Source organism: Thamnophis elegans, chromosome 7, assembly GCF_009769535.1.
Source record: "Thamnophis elegans isolate rThaEle1 chromosome 7, rThaEle1.pri, whole genome shotgun sequence".
NCBI lineage: Eukaryota > Metazoa > Chordata > Lepidosauria > Squamata > Colubridae > Thamnophis > Thamnophis elegans.
Window position 1 is genome coordinate 181505 of NC_045547.1, and position 23445 is coordinate 204949.

General features: G+C 57.8%; 3 protein-coding genes across 3 annotated transcripts; 1 reads left to right on the plus strand and 2 right to left on the minus strand.

The window, feature by feature from the left end:
• Positions 1-5: 5 nt before the first annotated feature.
• On the minus strand, positions 6-11281 carry LOC116511820. Its single transcript, XM_032222044.1, has 9 exons — positions 7169-11281; positions 6778-6861; positions 6247-6302; positions 6019-6150; positions 5888-5930; positions 2019-2120; positions 1259-1385; positions 1072-1142; positions 6-981 (listed from the first exon to the last, which is right to left on the minus strand). Exons 1-9 carry the CDS (start codon positions 7244-7246, stop codon positions 826-828), a joined length of 849 nt encoding a protein of 282 aa, XP_032077935.1. The 5' UTR covers positions 7247-11281; the 3' UTR covers positions 6-825.
• A 101-nt stretch (positions 11282-11382) lies between these two features.
• Positions 11383-13711, minus strand: GCC1 (GRIP and coiled-coil domain containing 1). The gene is made up of 2 exons (XM_032221022.1): positions 13118-13711; positions 11383-13019 (listed from the first exon to the last, which is right to left on the minus strand). Exons 1-2 carry the CDS (start codon positions 13709-13711, stop codon positions 11691-11693), a joined length of 1923 nt encoding a protein of 640 aa, XP_032076913.1. The 3' UTR covers positions 11383-11690.
• Positions 13712-16445: 2734 nt separating this feature from the next.
• On the plus strand, positions 16446-22406 carry FSCN3 (fascin actin-bundling protein 3). Its single transcript, XM_032220762.1, has 6 exons — positions 16446-16544; positions 17130-17826; positions 18746-18864; positions 19598-19757; positions 21778-21948; positions 22201-22406. Exons 1-6 carry the CDS (start codon positions 16446-16448, stop codon positions 22404-22406), a joined length of 1452 nt encoding a protein of 483 aa, XP_032076653.1.
• The last annotated feature ends 1039 nt before the right edge of the window (positions 22407-23445 follow it).

A 23445-nucleotide genomic window follows, 5' to 3' on the forward strand; every position in this document is an offset into this window, starting at 1 on the left:
GAGAAGGGCAGCAGAACCGTCTCTGCAAGGGCCCAGGGAAAGCCTGGGGGTCAGCAGGGAGTCGGCTAATGAAAGCTCGCCAGATGGAAGCCCGGAGCGGATGCTTGTGCGACACAAAGAGTTTTTCTTTCTCCCCGTCTCCAGCCCACGTGGGCAACTGGGAGACCCCAGGGCCTCTGCGGGAGGAATCGCCCTCAGCGTCCCCCCGCCCCTGCCTTTCAGCTGCTTGGCTGAGCCGCCAGGGGTGGAAAAGGACCCCGTCCCCCAGCCTTGACCACGAAGATTCGTTCTGGCCCCCAAGAGGCCAGGAGGGAGCAAGGGCTTGGAACAAGGGGGGCAGCGGGGGGGGGCTGGGTCAATGCTCTCCCACCTCCTCAAGCCCTTTTAAGGGTCAGAGGCAGCAGGACACCCCTCAAGGCGGAGGGGAGGCTGGGCTCTGCCCACAGGTCTGAAGTTACGGGAGGACCTGGGCTCCATGGACCCTCAGGGTCTGGGTGGTGCTGGGCGGAAGGCACATTCGGGGCCCCAACAGGCTGCACTCTTTGTCCTCAGAGGGGAACCTGGCTGGCTGGAGCCAAGCAGCCCCGAGACTTTGCAGCCATGATTCAAAACTAGAGGGCTGCCCCCCACCCCCATTGAAGGGAGGCCGTGGGGTGAAGCTCCGTACACATTTTATTGAGCAGGAGGAGAGCCGTTTGCCTGAAAGGATACAGGGTCTCCTGCTGAAGCAGGGGGTTGGAGTAGAAGACCTCCGAGGCCCCTTCCGGCTCTGTTATTCAAGGGGTGCTCTCTCGTGCGCAGCTGGAGCCAGAGAGGCTTTCGGGGCTAGCCAGACGCAGCCAAGGAGTCATCGAAGGAGGCCTTCAGATCCGGCGAGCAATACAGTGGGAGCCGCTCGCCCGCAACCTCCTGGCGGAAGCTGCCCCTCAACCAGCCATAGACCAGGCTGTGCAGGAAGCCCTGGAGGGGGGCAGTCAGGGCCTGGGCAGGGCAGAGAAGTTTGTCGTGATTCCCCTGCAGGGGTCTCTGCTGACCACCAGAGGAGGTCCCTCCTCCCCTCCCGCTACTCACCGTGGCCACCAAGAGAGGGAAAAGGGTGGAGAGCTGCAGGCCGGTGAACGATAGCACCACAAGGAGGCAAGCTGTGGACAAGAAAGCCGGCCGGTCACTGCCTCTGCTCAGCCTGGTGGGTGAAGCGCTTGGCCGCAGGCAGGCTGGGCTCAGAAGGCCAGCTGGAAAACGGGTACGGGCCACTGACCTGGCAACCAGCAGAGCACGAGGACCAGCTGGAAGCTGTGGATGACACGGCTTCTGCCGGCAAGACCCTCGCTCTGCAGCCCGTGCCGGTCCCGGCATTGCCACCTCTTCACCCTGCAGTAGAGAACCTGCCCAGGGAGGAGGGCAGCGGCATCAGGACGGCCACATCCAATCCTGGGGGAGCAGAGGGCAACCTCTGTGGGGCCTTTGGGGAGCCTCCATGCCCGCCCTGGCAGCCAATGTGGGGAGAGGGAGGATGTCCCCCACAAAGCCACCTCCCTTGCAGACAGAGCTCTGCCACGGATTGGAAAGCTGCACCCTAAAACAAACTCAAAGTTTAAGTCCAGGCAGTAACAGTTGAAGCACAATAGACTCGAGTTTCTTGGCACCAGGGACGTTTTCGTTGGCCCTGGAATAAAGCCAGCCACAAGGTGGCAGCTCTTTTGCCACTGGCTTGGTTTGGGCTCAGGGAGGGAGGGTTGGCGGGTGAGCTGGCCTGGCCTCCCAGCAGCCCTTTACAGGAGGGCGAGCCCTGCCTCAGCCAGATGTTTCAACCCAGCCCCTGGATCCAGCCCCTTCTGGTTGGCCCCTGGAGCTTCAGGAGAAGCAAAGCCTCTTGCTCTCTTTGTTCTCGTGCCCTTCACTGTCTTTGTTGGGGCTGGGCAGATTCTAGCTGGATACGCAAGCCCCTTCCCCAATCTATCTGCCACCTTGTTTCTCCCACCCCCGAGGTCCACGGAACAGCCTCATGCCTCACTTACCACACAAGCAGACACAACCAAGGCCACAAACGCCAGGAACATGATGCTGCTTTCCTTGCTGGAGTGCTGAGGGGTGAGAGGGGGGCCTGGGCTCCTGGGGGCCTGGGCAGCAGCATTGGAATATAGTAAAGAAAAATATACATCAAGAAATGGCTTTCCTCCTCTGTGTGTGCATGTGTGTGTGTGTTCGGGTCTTTTCCTGTTTAAGATTGAGATTGTCTTGGCAACGCTTCAGCGAGGTCTCACTCGCCATTTTCAGGCTGGGTTTTGGGCTTAAAGTGTGATCGGAGCTGCCATCTTTCTATAAATATTGGTGGGGAGTGCTGGCTTTGTTTCAGTAGGTGGAATGATTGGTTGTGTGGTTGTATCATGATTGGTAGATTGGTGCTGATGGGTGCTGGCTGTGTGTCTGTTGTTGTTTAGTGTTGTAACGGCCTGGGCGTTGGGTGGGGCTCGTTTGTTGACGGGGTGGTTTCCAGACGTCTGGTAGGCGGGGGAGGTATTGTCACGTTTATTCATGTTGTGGGGGTGTTTCTCTATTTCGATGGCTTCCATAATTATTCTCTTGTTGAAGTGTTTAGTTTTGGAGATTAACCTGGTTCCTTCAAAATTAATTTCATGTCCTTTAAGGTGCTGGAAAAGGGAGGAAGTTTTTTCTTCTGTTCTGACTGCCTTCTTGTGTTCTGCGATGGGTACATTTATTCTCTGTTCGTTTGTCCTATGTATGTGGCAGGGCAGATTTTGCGTGGTATTTCGTAGACTCCTTGGTTTTCTAGCTGGATTTTGTCTTTGGGGTTTCTTAAGATGTTGGCTATTTTTTGGTCAGTGTTGGAGGCTGTCTTGATATTGTGTTTGTGGAGATTTTTGCTGATTTTATCTGTGGTGCCTTTGATGTAAGGGAGGAGGGCGATGCCGTTGTCCTGTTCTGTGTCTCGGTTTTTTTGGGGGGGGTCTCCCTTTGGATTAGGTTGGTAATTGTTTTTCTTTGGAATCCGTTGGAGATTAATACATTTGTGAGTGTGTGTAATTCAGTGTCCAGGTGGTCTTTGTCGGCTAGGCGTTTGGTTCTGGAGATGAGGGTCTTGGCTACAGAGTTGATCTGTGCAGGGGGGTGATGGGATTGTGCGTTTAAGTAGCGGTTGTGTGTGTTTTTCCGGTAGATGGTGTGTCCTAGGGAGCCGTTGGGATTTTTTGTAGATTAGGACGTCCAGAAAGGGAAGTTGGTTGTTTGCTTCTATTTCCATGGTGAATTGTATTTTGGGGTGTAGGCTGTTGAGATCTGTGAGGAAGTTGTCCAGTTTTTCTTTCCCGTGAGGCCAAATCACGAAAGTGTCATCAAGATATCTAAGCCAGAGTTTGGGTTTGTGTTCAGATTTATCTAAGGCGTTAGTTTCAAAATGTTCCATGTATAAGTTTGTGGTGACAGGTGAGAGGGCTGATCCCATGGGCGCTCCTTCTATCTGTTTGTATCTTTGTCCATTATGGATGAAGTATGTGTTGGTTAGGCAGTAGTTGGTCAGGTCCAGGATGTGTTTAGGGGGGGTCGTGTTTGTCCTGGATAGCTTTCAAGGCTTCTTTAATTGGCACTTGGGTGAAGAGGGATATGACATCGAAGCTCACGAGAAGGTCGCTGGATTGTACGTTTTGTTTATTGTTTTTTATGAAGTGGAGAGAGTTTTGTACGTGTGAGGTGATGGATTCTGTGTAGGGCTGAAGTTGTTTGGCAAGAAATTTGCCAAGATTCTGTGGAGGTGAGCCTTTGGAGCTGACTATGGTTCTGAGTGGTGCTCCTTCTTCGTGTATCTCGGGGAGGCCATAGAGTTTGGGGAAGATTTCTCCCTGGGGATGATTCTTTCCTGGATCTCTTCACTGATGGGAGAGGCTTTTATTTTGGATCTGGTGGTTTTTTCCAGGTAGGTGGTGGGGTCTGTGTTGAGAGGTTTGTAAGCGGGGTCTTGGAGTAGGTTGGATAGTTTAGCTTGGTAGTCAGATGTGGGGCGTTACCTTTGTCTGCTGGGAGAATGGTTATGTTGTCTTTCCTCAGGTTGGTGAGTGTTTTTGGTTCTTCTTTATGTAAGTTTCTTCTGGGTGGATTGGTGGAGCAGAGGACGTTGGTGACTTCAAGTCTGATTTTATTGGCTTCATCTGGGTTGATATATTGGTTAGGGTAGCTTCAACTCCGCATATGATGTCTTCAGTGGGGAGGCGTTTGGGGGCGACTGCAAAGTTGAATCCTTTGGAAAGGACCTTGGTTTCTGCTGTGGTGAGGGTCCTGTCTGATATGCTATGTACCGTTTCATGAGTTGCTGTGGAGGGAGGTTGGGCTTCTGGCGTTTTTCTAGTCTGTGGAGTTTGTTGGGGTGTGTGTGTCTGTCTTGTGGGAGGTTTCTATAGCCATCATCTTACGAAACCCCAAAGACAAGATCCAGCTAGAAAACCAAGGAGTCTATGAAATACCATGCAAAATCTGCCCTGCCACATACATTGGACAAACGAAGAGGAGAATAAATGCACGCATGGCAGAACGCAGTCAGAAAAGAAAAAAAAAACTTCCTTTTTCAGAACCTTAAAGCAACAGGACATGAAATTGATTTTGAAGGAACCAAATTACTCTCCAAAACTGAACACTTCAATAAGAGAATAATTATGGAAGCCATCGAAATAGAGAAACACCCCCACAACATGAATTAACGTGATGATACCTCCCGCCTACCAGACATCTGGAAACCAGCCCTAGTCAACAAACGAGTCCCAGCCAAAAAAACCGACACCGGACCCAGAACAACACAGGACACCATCACCAATCACCCTCACCAAACATCAATTCCATCAACCAATCAAGATGTGACAACACAGCCAACCAATCCGTTTAAAGCAACAAAGCCAACATTCCACACACCCACACACCTATATTTATAGAAAAACGGCAGCTCCGATCACGCTTTGCTCGCACAAGCACGAAGCCAAAGGCACCAGCCTGAAGATGACGAGTGGGACCTCATCGAAACGTCGCCAAGATACTGTCAATCTTACACGGGAAAAGACCTGAATACGCCAAGACCTTCATACCTACCACCTGTGAAAATCTACACGTGTGTGTGTACATGTGTGCGTATATATCTATATCTATCTATCCATCTATCTACATACACACCCTTATATTCCCCGTATCCCAAGTATGCCCTCAGTATTTTACTCCTCATTCTTAAAGCAGAACAAGCAACCCCTTCGTCCTCCCATCTCTTTTCCACAAACGGACCCCTCCTCCTCATTTCAGACCCAATGTCACCATTGAGGGTAATGGGAAATAACAACCCACCTATGTTAACCTATACATTTTACTTCCTCAAAATTGCCTTTAAACCTCCTTTTGCTAAGTATGGGGGGGGGGGATTTTCCCAGGGCTCTGGGATTGGTTGATGCAAAGGTTTGCAATGGCTAAAAGGCAGTGAGCCATTTCCCAAAGGAAGGGAGCAGGAAAGGAAGCAAGCAGACCTAGCATCCTTTTAAAGGCAACAGCCGCAACCTGAGCATGGGGGTCGCCCCTTGGAGACTCTCGCCTTGCAACTGCCTGGACCCCCTGAGGGGCATCTCGGAGAGGAATGACAAAAAACAGGGGTCTACGGGTCTACTCATCCGCTGCTCACTCCCCTGCCATCAGTCCCAGCCTCCGTTTTACTTAGAAGTCCCAGGAGGAGGAGGAGGAGGCATTTCCAGCTCATAACAGCAACCAACCAGTGACGCAACTGCCTGGGGCAATGGAGGCTGCCCCTTCTCTGGCCATCATTGGCCAGGGATGCTTTGAGACCCCCACCCCGGCTCAACACAGAGGGAGAGTGGAGGACGCAGCTGGCCCAAGGCTGACATACCTTAGAGCAGGAGTTGTGGCAGAGGTGGATGAGAATCAGGCAGCTGCAAGGGGAAGGAGGAAGGTGAGAAGGGTCCCCAGCCCAGGACCCACCCTAACCCTCTGGGACCCAGGGGAGGGGAAGAAGCCCACCTGGAACAGGAGACGTTGGAGGCCCCTGAGGGGTCCTGGCCTGCCTGGGGCAAAGGCTGGAGGAGGGCCTCGCTACTCAGGGGCCCTCTGCTTAGGACCATCAGGGCCAGAACAACCAGGCAAGGGAGCAACCTGGGAGGCAAAGGGAAATCTCTGGGGAGGGGCCCTGGAGGGCCGGGGACACCACCACCCCCTGGCCATCCGCAGGATCCCTTGCACTCTACCTACCAAGCCAGGGTGTAGGGCAGAACCAGCTGGAACCTGGGGCAGCAGGAGCTGCTCTCCTGGGAAAGAGAAATAGGTTTGGAGCACCAACAGAAGGATGCTCTTGTGAGCCTGGCGGAGAGGAGCGTTGCCCTTGGGAAAAGGCGGCAGAGGCAGCTCCCAGTTAAACTGGAATGCCAGGCACAGTCCCACCAGCGGGGCTCAGGCAGTTCCTCGGGGACACGCGTGCATGCGTGTACACAGACAGACAGACAGACACCCTTAATGGGGACTTGAGAACTGGAGATGCAGGGAGCCCAGGTGCCACAAGGGCTTTTGCCCAAGGGTGGAGCTGACTGGCGGGGTCCCCCTCCTGCCTGGGCTGCCCTATGGGGATGAGGTTGGGGGGGGGGCAGAGATCTGCTCTCAAACTCCCTCTCCAGCCTCTGCCCACGCACATCCTCAGGCAGCAAGATGGCACAGCCTCCAGCAGCAGGGCAAAGGCAGTGGGGGGGGGAGAAGGGGACTGCGGCTGCACCCCAGAGACCCCCATACCTGAGTCACTCTCCAGCCTCTGACCGCCCGGTTCACTTCACAGGCGTAGACCAGCACCATCAGCAGAGAGATGGCGTAGAACATCTGAGGGGCAGGAGGCAGACGAGGGCTGCAACAGAGGCGGCTCCCCCTGCGGAACCCTCTGTCCCCTGGGCTTCGGGCTCTTAGGTGGGGCCAAAGAGGAGAGGAGGGAGCAGCCCCAAATCCCCCAGCGCACCCGTCCAGCCCCAGTACGAGGAGGCAAAAGGATCTTCCCTCTGCCCGGCTGGGGGACCCCTGTACTGACCCACCAGCCACCCTCTCCAACACGGACTGGGCTCAGCCAGCAGAGAATCCACCCCCCCCCCCCACGCACAGACCTGCCACCCCAACTCTGCCACCCCAGAGTTACCATGCCAAACATCCGCCCATACGGGCAGAAGCGGTGGGCCACCCCAAAGGGCTGGGCGGGGAGGAGGTGGATGGCCATGGTGGGGATCAGCACCGCAGCGCCCAGGAAGTCAGCGAGTGAGAGGACGACGAGAGGACGGAGCTGTGGACAAGCAGCAGGTCAGCAGCCACCTCCAGCCAACCAGCAGGCAGAGCTGCCCTCCTTTCGGTGCCCCCTGCAGCACAGCTTCTGTCCGGGGGCGGCTCTCTTGGCATCCAAAGCGGGGCTTCCCCAGCTGCTCCAGCCTTTTCCCACAGCCGAGGGAGCCTCCCAGGCAGACTGGATGGCCGGAGCTTCCCTTTCAATCTCTGCAGAACCCTGATCACTCGGGAGGGGGGAGCCGAATGCAGCCCCGTTTGGAAAAGGCAAACGTCTGCAGGGGAGCCTGCCCTACTCCCCTAGGGCTGGAAGGGACCCTGGTGGCCTTCTAGTCCACCCCCAGGCCAAGGCAGGAGTCCTTACACCTTACGCCTTTCTCAAGGGAAAATGCCTCCCCGCTTTTTCAAGGAGCCCCCCCCCCCGTGTCTGTCCTAGCCAGCTGTGCCAGCCTTTTAGCAAGAGACCAGGGCTGCCACGCCACTCAGCTTGGGCCAGCAGCCTCAGCCTGTCAGGGCTGGTATGTGTGTGTGTGTGTGTGTGTGTGTGTGTCTTAACATCTGGTATCAACCCAGCCCGCTTGTCTTCTAGTTCGGTGCCCTGTGGGGACCCAGAGAAAGAGTGGACTATAAGGCAGGTTACCAAACCCTGGGCGGCCATTGGGGGTCACCCATCAAACCTGGTCACAGCAGCATTGTCTTCGGCGGACGGCCATGGCCAGAATGGAGCCACTGCCCAGCAGGCTGAAAGAGAGACCCAACGGGATCAAGTGGGCCCGACTGCCGCCACAGATCCACCCAAGGTGGGGCTTTTCCCTCCCTCTGCTCCCCCGTAAAGTTTGCCTTGGGAGCAGGCAGAAGTCCCCTCCTCCGCCCCCATTTAGCAACTATCAACCACCCCCTCCCTCTGGCCCTGCACCCCAGGAGGCCCACCCAGATACAGACCCCACAGGAAGGGTGGGGCCATCCACAAGTGACGGGAGGAGACTCCTTCCCAACCCTGCCCTGCAGCCCATGCCTTAGACCCTGCTGGGCACTCCTCCCACAGCAGGAAGCCCCTGCTGGCTGGCTCAGGCCCAGGCCCCCACCCTCCTTCGCAGGGGAGCCAGATGAAGGAGAGACAATTTGTCTCCTGCTTCCCCCACAGAAGGCAGGACCAGGCCAGAGCCAGACCCGGGGTTTATTGGTCCTCGAGGCTGCTGGAGACGGGGAAGCCTGTCCCCTGGGAGTCCGGCAGGGGAGTTTAGCCAGCCCCTCTGCTCACCTGAGGGAGAGGGTCACCAGGTAGATGCACACCAGAACCAGGATCTTGGGAAGAAGCAGAAAGTTCAGGGAGGGGCCATCCAGTCCAAACCAGAGCCCCCCAGAAGAGAGCCCCCCCCCCCAGAACTGGGCCAGGTGCGCCCCAGGGAGTTCCCCTCAGCACCTCCTTCCCCCTCCCTTCAGGACGGGCAGAGAACAGGCTGGGATCATCCGGTTTGCCTCTCCCCAAAGTCTGCTGGCTCCACCGACCCTGGCAAGCCTTTCCCAAGGCTGCACAGCCACCCTGTCTCCCCACAGGAGCACGTTCCTAGGGCCTGGATCATCATCCTGGCTTTGGAAACCCTCTTCCCATTTCTGGCTCTTGGTAAAGAATTCGGACTTGCACGAGGAGGCGGTGGGCTCCCACTGATGAAGGTGCCACCTAAAACTGCACTTTCCCTCTCTGGAGCCACTTCCAATTCATGGCTTCTGAAATGCCACCACCAGGGTTTCCCTCACCTGCGCCAGGGATGGTTTCTGTAGAATTTGGCATTTCCTCAAATAAATCTGGCATTGGGTTCCTATCTGCAACCTGTGAACCTCATTTTGAGTATTGCATTTTAGGGAGCTCTCTCTCTCTCTCTCTCAGTTCTGCATCACCAGCAGATGAGCCTTTCCCCGCCCTTCCCTCCCAGTCCTCCTCCGTGGAAAGAGACGGCGCCTTTTCCCAAGGGGGGGGAAGCAGAGGGAGGGGCGCTTAGGGCTCCGGAGTCAGCCACGCTTTCTGCTTAATGACCAGTGCCCTCGATCGGCTAGCTAAGCAGCACCTCACGGGGTGCTCCACCAAACACTTCCAGAGTCTACTTCAATACTCTACAAGGCAGTTTAGCCAATTAAAAGGAAAAAAATTCAGGTTAGTTTGCAAAAATGTGTTGCTGGCAAAGCCAAGCTGATCTGCAATAAAGCTTGCCTTGTTTTGGAGGCCCACGGCTACCTGGCTCTTACGGTCCCGGGTTTTTTGGGAGGTTCGGAAGCTGGTGGAGAGCAGGGAGCAGCAGGCGGCAGCTGTTTAGGAAAGGTGGTCCTGCCTTCCCCAGAGCCCCTCCACTCTTGGGCACAGCAAATCAGCGAGGCCGGCTGACTGCCCTGGAAGAACCCCACCCCCCCACCCGTGCAGTGCCAGGGCAGATGTGGGCTCCTGGCTGTCCTTGGCAGCCAAAGGGAGGGAGCTGCGGGGCGAGTGGGCCTGAGAAAAGGCAGTGTGAATGAAAGGGGGGAGGAGGAGCTCTTGCCTGCCCGCAGGGGACGGGGCAGGTCTTGGAGCTCAGCAAGGTGAGGGGTGCCCTGCCTAGGCCAGCCTGGCTCCCCATCCAACTCCTGGGTGGGTGGAGTGACCTGCATCCCAGACACCCTAAAGGCACAGATCCACACGGTTCTCAGGCTTTCTTTGGCCAAGCCAGCACCATCCAGGCTTGGCAAAATGGGTGCCCTCTGCCCTCCCCCAAACCGCTGCCTCTCCCTAGGAACGGGCTGAGTCCCCGGAGGGCATACCTGGTCAGCCGGCAGGGCCAAACCACCCTTGCTTTCCCCAGCCATGGGGCTGCTGCTGCTGCTGCTTCAGCTACTGACCTTCCCCTGTCCTCGGACACTCCCTGTCAGCTGAGCTGCTTTGCGCAAGCCCACCCCCCCCCCAGACTGCCCCAAGGGCACCTGATGACAGCTTGCCCCTCCCCTGAGGCCTCACCTGGCCACATCCCTGAGTGTACGCAAGGGGAGGGGTGGGCTGCTCAAGGCTTCCCTGCGGCCTTCAGCTCCCTCGCCCTGCTGACCCTCTGGCTCCCCTCTTTCCAGCAGACACTCCGGCCTCTCTCTGGCTGGCTCCCTGCCTGGCCTCGGCACGGTTTGGTCCCACGAAGCAGAACACGCCCGGCAAGCTGCCCTCTGGATCAAGGCTGCAGCCCGGCCCACCTTTGGCGCTAAACCGTCTAGTTAAAAAGCCGCACAATGGGAGGGAGAGCGAAACGGTGCCCACATTTGGCCCCTGAGCACAATGGGTGAGAGGGGAGTCTGCCAGCCCCTCCCTCTCAATGGGTCGCTTCTTCAGCCACAGGTCGGCTTGGTGCGGCGTAACCAGCGTCGGGTCTTCCACCGGCCCATTCAGGCACATTCACCGCTAGGCCTTTCGGCAGATGCGGCCAGCGTGGAGCAAAGCCGGGAAGTGATGATTTAAGGAAAATACCTGACGCGAACTGAGCCAATCAGAAGGGGCCCCGAGATCTGTGCTGTTAGCCTAAGCCCCACCCTCCTCCCCCAGGAGGCCCCTTCCCCAAGCGACCCCTCTCGGCCGCTCAGCCACAAGGGCACCAGTTGCCCTTCAACACAGGCCCACCAGCCGAGCGGCGGTCCTGCTTCGTCTGAGCGCCTTAGCAGCAGCTCCACTCTGGCGGGTGACGGGGAGGGATGACGGCAGGGCAGGCTGCAGCATTGGGAAGGGCTACCCAAGCACAAGCCACTCCCAGGGGGAGGTGTGGGGGTTTCATGCTGGAAACCTCTGCCTGGTGGTGGGAGAGCATGGGGGGGGGGCAGGGAAAGCAGGCAGGGCTGGGATTCTGGATCGTTTCCCCTCCCTTCTCCCCCCCCCCCCCCAGCTCCGCTCCTAGCCCCACACTTGAGGTCATGTGAAATCTTAGCATCTTCTGGCCCAGAACGGCCGGAGCAGCTCACCAACCCCCAGGGACTGTGGCATCTCCATGCCCCAAGGTGGACAGCAGTGCTTGAGGGAACACGGGGGCCTCCGTCTAAAGGCCGGGATCTGTTTCAAGCACTCACAGGAGGGGCTTCAACTGCTGATGCTTTATTGGCCAGCTCCAGAGTCTAATCCCCCCCGTCACATTTGGCACAAACATTGAAACAAACCCTGGCCAGACTCCCGAAGGGAGCCCTTTAAAAAAGAACAAAGACCTCAAACTGAACCCCTGCAGCCCCCAGGGAGGCCCTACATTCAGGCTGGGATCTGATCTGGGAGCCCTGGCTGGTCCTGTGGCTAGGAACGGCCCCTGCTTGCTCCGAGGCCAGAATGGGAAAGCCAGCCTCACTATGACCCCAACCCCACCCAACCCTCGCACTGGGGGTGGGGTGGGGGGGGTTCATCTCTTCCCTGACAGCCACCAGCTGCTGCTTCCTCCTCCCACCTGGCTCAGGACAGCCTGTCTCTCTTCTGGGCTGAAATGCAAAATAGTCAGTATGGCTGTCAGGGTTTGCTGGCGTCCCAGCAAATCTGTCAAAGTCAGGAACCTGTAGAAAATGTTCTTGAGATACTCCAGGTTAGCCCCCTCCCTGCTCCGGTCCCTGAAGGTCTTCTGAATGTGTCCCTGGAGCAGAGAGACCTCCTCTCGGTGCTTCTCTCCTTCCTCCAGCAGCTTCTCCTGCAACTGGTGAGCCTCCGTCTCCAGCTGGTGCTTCTGCTTCTTCAGGGCCAGGACCTCCACCTCCTTCCGGGCCAGCTGCTCCGTGTACAGCAGGAAGGTGGGCTCGTTGGGGGCAGGGAGGGGCAGGGCCAGGGGCTCCAAAGCATCATCACCCACCCCACTGTCACTGTGGGCACTGCCGCTGCTGCCGCTGCCACCGTTAACCGGCCACCCTGCGGCTGCCTTGGGAGCCTGCAGCCCTAAGGGCAAGGCCAGGAGCCTCAGTTGCTGCAGCTCCTGGTCCTTTTCTGCCAGGATGGCCAGGGCCCGTTCGCGCTGCTTGTGCATCTCTTCCTCCAGCCGGAGGGCCTTCTCCCGGCCCTCCGACAGGCACTGCTCCAGCTCCTGGCGGTGCAGCTGCTGGAGGAGAGCCGCCTCTCGCCTCTTGGCCTCCAGCTGCTCCTGGTGCCGCTTGGCCTCCGCTTCACAGGACAGGCGGAGGGCAACGTACTTCTCCTTCAGCTCCGACAGCTGCTCCTGGCTCTCCTCCAGCTCCTTGGCCAGGTTCCCATCCTTGGCCGATTTGCCCTTCAGGACCACCTGCACCCTGACCTTGTACCTCTCAAACTCCTCCTTCAGCTGCTTCAGCTCCTGCTGGTAATAGGCCACGGTGGCGGCCTTCTCCCCGTCCCCAGACTCCGCATCCTTCGGGGGCTGAGCCGGGCAGAGAGCCTCGACGTCCTCCCCCCCGGCGAGAGAGGGGGCACGCCCAGCGGCCACTCGCGCCAGCTCCGCCAGCTTCTCCACCTTGTCGCTCAGCACGTTGGCGTCCAGGTGGCCGTCCTGCAGGGCCAGGCCCACGGCGGCGTGGCCGGAGGCAGCCACGGCCAGGGTCTTGTTCTCCAGGTCCAGCTGGACAAGGCGGTCCTTCAGTTTCCGGACGGCAGCCTGGTCCTTCTGCCTGGCCTTCTCGTAGGCGCCCAGCAGCTCAGACATCTCCGAGATCCGGGCCTCCAGGGCGGCTCCGCGCTGCTCTCCCATCCGGAGGTGCTCGTCGGCTTGGGCGGCCTGGAGGGGCAAGGAGGAGAGGCGGTCACTCCCGCCCGCCCGGGGGGGGGGAAGGGGGGAGGGAAGGGGGTCCCCGCCGCGCGCGCCCCCCCCCCCACCTTGCCGGCCTCCTGCAGCAGCTGCGCCTGGAAGTGGCCCCGCAGGCGCTCCAGCTCGGCCCGCAGCTCCCGCGGCTCCGCCTCCAGGCCCAGCTCCGCCTCGCGCCGCCGCGCCCGCTCGTCCTGCAGCAGCCGCTGGAGCTCCCGGAGCATGTCGGCGTGGTCGGCCTGCTCCTGCGCCCGGTCCCGCTGCTGCGCCGCCAGCCGCCCCCGCGCCTCCCGCGCCTCGGCCTCCAGCCGCTCCCGCTCCGCCCGCGCCGCGCGCCGCTCCGCCTGCCAGCTGGCCTCCAGCCGCGCCTTCTCCCGCGCCAGCGTGGCCAGCGCCGCCCCCAGCCGCGCCTCGGGGCCGCCCGCCGCCGCCGCCGCCGCCTCCCCCGCCGCCGCTGGGCCCTCGGCCGCCGCCGCCGCTTCCCCCGCCAGCGCCGCCAGGCCGGCCTCCAGCGCCGCCCGCTCCGCCAGCAGCCCCTTGTGGGCGCGGACGAGGTCCCGCAGCCGCGCCCGGTACTCGCGCAGCTGCTCCTCCTGCGCCGCCACCGTCGCCAGCAGCTCCCGCCGCCCCGGACCCTCCGCCGCCGCCGCCTCCATCGCCTCCATCGGCCCTCACGCGCCTGCGCGGGCCCGCCTCCTGGCGCGCGGTGGCCGCCGGGAGGGAATGGGGCGCGGTGAGGCCGGTGACGTAACCGGGGATACGGGACGCCCCGCCCCTCCGCTGGCTCCGCCTCCCAGCCGCCTTCGGGCAGGGAGCCAGCGGGGGGGGGGGGGAGGAGGAGGGGGGGGAGGCGCCCATCCCGGCTCGCGGGGCGCAGCGGGCCCCCCCCCCCCCCTCCCCGTCCCCGTCCCTTCCGCGAGGCGACGCCGGGCAGCAGAGCAGAGGCCGGGAAGAACCGGGTGCGCGATGGGAGCCGGCGAAGCGGCCAAGGAGGTCCCGGGCATCTCGTGAGCCCGAAGGGGAGGCAGCAGCTGCAGGAGACCCAGGAGACGCGCTCCCGGCTGCGCCAGCGCTTCTCCCTCCGGTGTTGCGTCCGACCTTCCAGGGAGCCCCGGGCGAGCCGGAGTGTGACCCGCAGAGAGTCCCCCTCCGAGGCGCTGCGGGGGCCAGGAGGACGGAGAAGGCGCCGGAGCCTGGGCAGCATCGCTGCGGGCGCAGAAGGGCCGAGGGAGCTGGGATTCCGGGGCTCGGGCGGCTCTCCTGGGGGGCAGGAGGTGGGAAGTAGGCGTGGGGGTCTCGGGGGATCCCACGGTGGGAATGGAAGCTGAGGACGAGGAAGGCTGGAAGCGCAGGGCTGGCTGAAGCAGCGCCGGAGAGCCTTCGGAGGGGACCCCGTCGCCAGCTTCAGGTAGTCGAAGGGCCGCCAGGCGGGATAGCTGCGGAAGTTCCAGCGAGAAAAGGACCCGCGTGTCTCCCCAGAAGCCCCCTGGCAAGGCTGCAAGCAAGGTTAAATATCGGGGGATTCATTTATCACCTAGATTGCAGCACCCTCAAGGAGGACAACTATACTAGACTAAATCAACCAATTGGGAGACTGACTTGATGAAATGGGAAAACCCACAACTATCAATGATAGGAAGAATCTCTACAATTAAAATGAACATTTTACCCAGAATTTTATACCTGTTCCAGACAACCCCAATCAGATTGGGTAAGGACTTTTTTCAAGACCTAAATAAAATAGTCTTGAAGTTTATTTGGCAAGGGAAAAAAGCAAGAATAAAACTCAAATTGTTACAAGATGTGCTAGAACTAGAGGAGGATTGGTCTTACCTGATTGGGAGTTACATTACCAAGCAGCAAATTTGATGTGGATTAAGGAGTGGATAACACTAAAAAACTCTAGATTATTGAATTAGGGGGTCATGATTTACTGTTGGAATGGCATGTTTTACTTATATTTTAATTGAAGGAGTTAAGTGATAATACAATTATGCTGTAAAATAGATCAATAACGATACAATGAAAGACTGATATATATATATATATATATATATATATATATATATATATATATATATATATTGAATAATTTAGAACTTTTTGTATTAAAATGGATAAGTATAACAATGTATACTTGATAGAGGATTGGTGATATAATGTATAACTCTAAGTATATATTATAAAGATATCTTGTTATTGATAAATAAGTTTAATAAGGAAGTAATTAAAAATTGGTGTGTGTATGTATGTATGTATGTATGTATGTATGTATGTATATATATATATATATATATATATATATATATATATATATATATATATATATATATATATATATATGAAGTGATTATTTAGAATACCTTGTTGAAAAATGAAGGAATAACATCTTTGTTCGAATATATGATGTACAAAGACAATAATGAACATAAGCATACTCGATAGATGATTGGTGGGATTATACACAATTGAAAACAGTGATATATAAATATAAATAGTTGGTAAATCTTTTTTATATTGTAAAAATATTCAGAATGGCATAAGGGATTATATAAAGGTATATTGTTATTAAACAGACTATCAAGAATGTAAGGGAATTGGGATTATTGAAAAGAAAAAAATATTAATCGTAATTGAATATACGCTGCACAATGAAAGTGAGGTATTTAGTTATAGTAGATGGAAAATCTGTGATTGTAAATGTAATTGAGAATATGGATGCAAAAACAGTTGTAACCAAACGACATGCTGTATGTAATGGATGGGGGGGGGGGATTTATGTTGCTTTTCTTTATGTTTAAAAATAAAATAAAAAATTTGCAGAAAAAAAAGGAAGCCTCCTGGGCGCATCGCTCACCACCACTCCACCCCGTCCAGTTGCTGAGTTTGCCCATTTTCTGAATTCCCAGAGAGCCCCAAGTGGGAGGGTCAGTTGGGCAGCCTGCCAGACTCCCGTGAGAGAGCTCAGGCCTTCTCTGCAAGCATCCAGGATCTTTGGGTTCCATTCCAGGCCCCCAGGGCCGCCTGGCCACAACTGCCGATTTGCCCCCTGACCCAGAGCAGAATCACCGAATGATGCTGCCCTGCCACCTCGGCCCCACGGCCGCCCCCCAAGAGTGCAAGCCGGCTAATGAGCCTGGGGGTTCTGGGGAGGGGGGAGGGGCTCCACTGGGAGGGAGGGCATCCCGTTTGGGAGTGCGGAGGAGGGCAGTGGGAAGCCAGGCGGTTCTTCAGTGCCCGCATTGTGAGGTAACCAGGGGGTCACAAAGGGCAGAGCTGCCAGGGGCTTCTAGCCCTGGAACGCTGGGAAGGGCGACCCGGAGCACCAGAGCCTGCACCAAGTGAGACCCGGGGACGGGGGTGGGAGGGGAATCTGCCATTCCTGCTCGGCTCTCCCTCATGCAGATTGGGCTCGTCAACTGGACCGGGGGGTACCTCACCTGCGAGTGCTATGGGGATGGTGTCAGCGTCTTGGGGAGCTCGCTGGGAAAGAAGCAGGTACGGAGTGAAGGAATTGGGGGCAGAGGGAAGGACTGAGCTCCTTCAGCCAGTGGGAGGGCAGCCTCCCTGGCAGCAGTGCTTGCTCCCTGCCTGGCAGTGGCCCCTTTTCCTCCAACGTCCACCGGGGGAATTAAAAGGGGGTGGTTTGTTTGCATTGGTCGAATTTAATTAGTTTGAATTGGGAGGAGACGGCTGCTTTCCACTCCTTAGGAACTTCCTATGGATGCCTTGAAGTTTGTCCCTCCCCCCCCACCCTCACGGTAGGGAGAGCCTTGCTGCTGGCAGGCCTCTGAACAGGCAGAGGGGCTCCGCAGAAGACCCTGGAGGCTCCTGGGCCAATTTTGGGGTGTAGAGCTGGAAGAGTCCCACCCAAGCAGCACCGTGAGGCCGGCTTCCCCAAGGAGCTGCAGGGAAGGGGACCCTCCCTCTGGGCTTCCGTGGAGCTGAGCTGGTTGGGAGGAGGAGCCAGCTCACCCGCCTGCTTGTCCCCCCCCCCCCAAAAGCAGACCCACAAGGGGAGAGCGATTGGGCTTTGCCCGGCTGCTCAGCGGGGCCGGTGACTGGCCACTTTTGCTCTCCCAGACCTGGAAGCTGTGGGTGACCACAGAGCAAGGGAAGCAGGACGTGGTGGCACTGGTTGGGCACCAAGGGCAGCCCCTCCTGGCGGAAGCGGATGGCACGGTGCGTTGTGGACAGCCTGTGGCCCAGAAACAGAGCCGGTTTCTGCTGGAGGTCCATCCGAGTGGGGCCTGGACCCTCCAGCAGCTGGAGAGCCAGAAGTTCCTGGAGTCTGATGGGGAGGACGTCTTCTGTGTGGCCCGCAGGCTGACTGCTCACCACCTGTGGATGCCCCAGCTGGCTGAGCACATGCACGTGGTCCTCTTCAACCCCAGCAGCCAGCTCTACGCCCGGACCGACCCGGAACTGAATCGGGTCTGGGTGGATGCGCCCGTGCCCTATCTGGAGGAATGCGGCTTCCTCCTGCGGTTCCGGAAGGGGACCTGCCACTTGGAGACCTCCACCCACCAGTTTGTCTCCAGGGCAGAGAAGCTGGCCACGGTGCCCTCCACGGAGACGGCCTTCCACCTGAACCTGAAGCCCGGCTGCCTGGCCTCCCTCACGGACATGGAGGGCCACATCCTATACCCGCAGGGCAGCCGGGGGCTCCTCTGCCTTGGGGACCACCCAGAGGAGGACGAGGAGTGGTTTGTCATCAAGCGGTGCCCACCATGGGTCAGTCTGAGAACGAGAGCCAATAGATTCGTCAGCATCATTTCTGGCAAGTAAATCCCTGCTTTTCCAGCCCAGGAAATAAACAGCTGCCCGGAGAACAGAGACTCGTCCCACCCTTACCTGGCCAGGTCACTACAAACCTGAGCCCCTTCAGAATTCAGGTGAGGATAGGAGGAGGGCTCTCCTGCCCCCAAAGGCTCTGCCTTGGGTTTGGCTGCTGGGACCTCAGAAATATCTCGGCTATCATCATTGCCTCCCTGCATGCAGGGGAGCTGCCCGTGAGGAGGGTTTGGCAGCTGCAGCTGGTAGAGAATGCAGCGAGGTGGGCGTTTCATGGGGCCTCTCGGATGGCCCATGTGACACCACTGCTCATCAAACCCAGGCTGTCTGAGAAACTCCCTCATCCAACGGGGTCGCCTCCTGCACTGGCAGAAAGGGCCTACTTTGGATTCCATTGGCCAAGGAATTTCAGTTGGCAGGGTCCGGGAGAAGGGCCTTTTCTGCTGTGGCCCCCATCCTTTGGAATATTCTTCCATCAGAGGGGAGGTCCACCTCCGCACCCCTGTCCTTCTGGAAGAGCCTGAAAATCTGGCCTGGGGCCCTATCAGAAGTCTGCTATATTGGGATAGAGGAGAATTGCACCCACAGGCTGCCCGTCATCTTAGTTTTTAACTTTTAACTTATCTATCCAGTTGTCCTAATTGGGGTTTTCTTTTAGCCCTTGTTAACATTATATTGTAAGCCACCCAGTGCAGCTCTTATCAGTGAGGTGGGCAGCATGGAAATGTAATAAACAAATGAGTAAGGAAAGCTATTCTGGCCCCATTCTCTGAACTGGCCCCAGCGTTTTTCCTGAGGAGGAGGGGAGCTTCTCACACAGAGGTTCCCAGCTGCTTTTGGAACAAAAGTTTAGCAAAGCTCCTCCTTCCCCTTACGATTCTCATTCACTCTCGCTCTCCCCTCAGACTCCGAGGTCTACGCTGGTCCTAAGCAGCTGAGCCCAATGTCCACCTTCCTCTTTGAAATGGACCCCAGCACCCAAACGGTGCAGTTAAAAGGTGTCCATCACAAGTACCTGGCTCAGGTCAGTCCCCTTGCCCCCCCCCGGCTGCCCCATCCCCACAGCAAGTGGGAGGTCAGGGTGAAACCCCCAGGGAGGGGGATGAGCAGGGAGATCCAGCACTGGGCTCTGGGCAGCCACCCACCAAACTTTCCCAGGAAGTGGGAAACGTCCCCACTTGCGACACCCTGGGGAGTCAGCCTGGGTCATGCGGGGGGGGGGGAGCTGGGCTGGGCTGAGAAGGGAGAGCAGAGCAGCAGACATCGTCCGCCCAGGGCAGAGGGGCCTCCCAGCTGGACTAGAGCTGGAGGGCCCTGCTTGGGCCTGACGCTGAGCAACCTGAGGATAATCCCGGCTGTTTCCGGCCTCTCCTTGGCCGTCTTAAGGGGAGGTGGGAGGAACCGTTCCTGACCTTTGAGGCCAGCTGTGGGAGAGCCTGCCTGGCCCCCATGGGGTGGCTTCTGCCCCCACTCAGCACTTGGCCCATCTGTGGAGAAGCCTCCCCTGGCTTCCCTGGATAGGAAGAGGCTTCTCTTGCTGGCTGGGCACGGGGTGGGGGGGGGGTTAATTTCTCCCTCCCTCTGCTCACACAGTGGGACTTGCCCTGCCTGGCCCAGGCCAGGCCCAGGAACGAGTCCTCGGGTGCCACCCTCCGAGGGAGAGCATGATCCTGCCTGCTGCCCTCCAGTGGGGCAGGGCTGCTGGAAAGCTTTCGGTAAGCATGGCCCCTCCTGACCGTGGCCTTTCCCCTCCCCAGAGACCCTTCCGGAGCGTGCTGGCCAACGGGGCGGCCAAGGAGGCCGAGACCAGGTTCCAGGTGCTCTGGCATTACGGGAGAGTCTTCCTGAGGGCTCCCGGGGGCCGCTACCTGGGGACTCTGCCGGTGGGGCTGCTGGTAGCTCGAGCCACGCACCCAGGTAAGGAGGACCTGTGCCTTGAAGCAAGCCCAGACCTGCATGGCCCTTCCGGCTGCTGCACCCGGGGCCCCTCTTGGCCTTGGAGGGGAGGATTTGGCCAGGGAAGGTCTTTCCTCCTGCCCGAAGGCCCCTGAACTCCCTCCGGGTCCAGCAGCCCCAGCCCCACTCCCTCCCTCCCCCCTGCCCGCCCCCCTCAGCTCACCCTCCCCAACCTGCTTCTCTCACAGCCTCCGCGGCCAATTCCACCCCTCTCGCCCTTGGCACCCTCAGCGCCCCCCAGCCTTTCCCCCCCCCGCATTTTTCCTCTGACCCGTCTGGGGAGCTGGTAGGGTGCCGCCTGGCCTTACCCGGGTGGGATTCAGTTGAAGGGGGAGGCAGGAAGGAGAGGAATCCCCTCCCGCTTTCTTCCTTTTTTTAATAAAGTTTTTATTTTAAAACAAAAATATACATTAGAAAAATCATCAGTTACATATCTATTTAGCAGGTCCTTTGGTCACAAACATTTGTGCATCACCGCTTTCAATTACATGTAGAATCAGTAGTTATCAGCCCAATATAGGTTAACACGCTGATTATCACTGTAAATCATATATTCAATTGACTCCTATGATTTCTTCCTTTTGAACATGCACTCTGAAGATTAAATTCATGTAGTTAGTTAGTTGTAGTTTATTAGTTTTGTATGCCGCCCACTCTCGGAAGACTCCTGGCGGCTTACAATAAAAAAAAGGGAGGGGGAATATATAAAACAATACAACAATATGCTGTATGTATATGCTAACTATCTGTCACATCATTGTAAATCTATTAAATAGTGACATATCTTAATGGTATCATCTATCCTATTTTAATATTTCTTGCAGTTTATATGAATAAAGGATTCTCCCCTCCCGCTTTCATTGTGAATCGTCCGTCCCCCCCCGTCCCCCCCCTCCGGCCTCGCCATTTCCAGGCTCTCTGCTTGCCAGGTGGCTTCAGCCACACCTGAGCGTCTTCTAATGGACTTGGGAAGTTAGTCCTCGACTTACGATAGCTTGTTTAGTGACCGTTCAAAGTTATAACAGCACAGAAAAGAGAGGCTTATGACCCTCCCCCCATCCCGACAAGCACTGCTGCATCTCAAGGGTCGCGGGGTCAAACTTCAGAGGGGCCAGGGAATTTGGGCAGCTGGCATCCAAGGGAGGGCAGAGGCGCTGACAGGAACTCCTAGCTTTGCCCGAATAAGCAGGTCTTCCATCCCGCCACGCCCGCAGCGGCAGCGGCAGCGGCAGCGGAGGAGCCTGGCGAGCGCCCTGTGGTAAAAAGGCGGGAAAACACGGAACCGCCCCCTCCACACCCGCAGCGGCCAATCACAGCACAGATCGCCTCACGCAGCAGCCATCAATCAACCACCGCTGTGCCCTCTGGATTTGAATCTCTTAACGGGAATCTCGGGCAGCTACTCGCATATATGACGGTCGCCGTGTCCCCGGGGTCACTTGATTCCCTTCTGTGACCTCCTGACAAGCAAAGTCCTTGGGGAAAGTCAGATTCACTTAACAACCAGGTTACTAACTTAAAAACTGCAATGATTCACTTAACAACTGTGACAAAAAGGTTGTAAAGTGGGGCAAACCTCACATTGAATGACTGTCTCCCTTAACAGTGGTAATTTGGGCTCAGTTGTGGTCGTAGGTCGAGGACTGCCCGTATTAAAAATTCAGATATACATTGAGAAAGCAGAATCAAACATCAGCACAAGAAATGGGGTTTTTTTTTACAATGTTTGTCTTTATTAAATTGATATGCCACCCACTTTGCTGCCCATAAAGTGATTGTTCCATTAGCAAACTTTGAAGCCGTCTTCTGAGAGGGGGGGGGGGTCTGTGTAGGCCGGGGGGGGGGGGTGTTTGATGCCCACATGCAGCACCAGCAGCTGAGCTGGTGGGAGCTTCCCCCCCCCCACCGGGCACCGTGCCAGCCCCCTCCCGTTCCCCCCCCCAAGGCCAGGGGGAGCCTCCGCAGTCCTTTTCTGCCGCAGGGCCCAACGAGGAGTTTGTGCTGCGCTTTGCCAACCGCTCCTTCCTGGTGCTGCGGGGGCACTACGGCTACGTGGGCAGCTCCCCCTGCCGAGAGACCCTGCAGGGCAACCTTCTGGAGCCGGAGCCTGTGGAGATCCTGCCTTGCAAGCACGGCGTCTACCACCTCCAGAGTAAGTGGGGGTGGGTCCCCCCTCCGCTTCACAGGGAGACCCTCGGGGGCTTCCTCCCAAAGAAGCCAGGCCAGCGGGGCTCCCTTCTCCCTGGCTGCTCCCGGCTGATCAGAAGCCCCCCTGGCTTCCTTTGGAGCAGAAATGCCCTCCCTCCTGCCGCCTCCCCCACCTTGAAGCCGGAGGCTGCTGCTGCGGATGGGGGAGGCAGGAGACCAGCCCCTTCCCCTCCCTCCCCCCACCTCTCTCCCACAGGCCGAGGAAAGAGCTTCTGGTCCCTGACCCCAGAAAGGACCTTCAGCCCCTGGGGGAAGTTTGCCTTCAACTTCTACCTGGAGATCCAGGGGAACAACCTGCTGGCCATCGTGGCCCCCAACGGCTACTACGTGCGGGGAGACCGGGGCGGCTGCCTGGTGGCTGACAGTGAGCAGGTCGCCCCTGACTGCCTTTGGGAGTTCTAGCCTAGGAAAGGTAAGGAAGGCCAGGGACGTTCCTGGGACGGGGGGGTGGGGGGTGGAGGGAGAGGAAGGGGTGGCCTGCCCACCGTGCTCTTGGGGGCCTCCGGGGCAGCTCCCCTCACCCATGGGGCATTGCTAACTTTCCCTCCTTGTCCACAGGCCTTGCCTGAAAGAAGAGCCCCGGCCGAGCGGCTGTCGGTCTATCTGGACACACCCTCTAGGCGCTCCGCCACTATTTGTCCCGGTGCTTCGGTGGAGGCTGCCTGGCGGCTGAGGAGGAGCTTGCTGCTCTCCCCGTGAGCCAAAGGGGGGCCCTCCATGCGCCCCCGGAATCCCCTGGGGAGCCACTTGTCAGCTCTTTGCACCAATGAAGTGGCTTCCCCCCTTTTGGGCCCCTGTCGTGCTTTATTTTTCGCCTCCTGACTTTGGGAAGGGGGGCAGAGGACTCCGCCCCGGGGTTACGGGGGGGGGGGGGGCTTCCAGGGAGCTGTAAAGGAATTCAAACCAGGCTGGTTGCTCTGCCTGAGAAGCCCCCAGGGGGTCTGAAGGGAGAGGGGCCTTGTGCTTCCCAGCCCAGCTTTATGGCCTGCTTGGGAAGGAAGAATCCCATCTGAGCCTTGGAAAGCCCTGGGCTGTGTGTGGGCAGGGCCCCCTGCCTTCTACCCAGAGGCTTTGCCTTCCCCAGCACTGCCGGGGAGGGGGGGGGCAGAAGGGCATCCAGGAAGCCGCTGGGCCTCTCTCCTGACCTGGGAAGGAGGGTGGAGGGCTATTGGAAAGGGCGGGGCCAATTTTCTCCCCCTTTTCCCATGGGAAGGGGATTAAGGGCAGTTGTACACTCCCCCCCTCCCCTCCCCCATCCTTTAGCTTGTTTTTTTCTGTTTGGCAGAATCTGATCCTCCCCACCCTCAATTTCCATGCCTTAAGGAACCCCCCCCCCCCTGTCTTTTCCTTCCCAGCAGCCCCGCCCAGGCCTTTCATTCCCTCTGGGTTGCTCTCCTCCCTCTGGGGGGTCTCCCTGTTTTTATCTTTCCTCAGGCCCCTC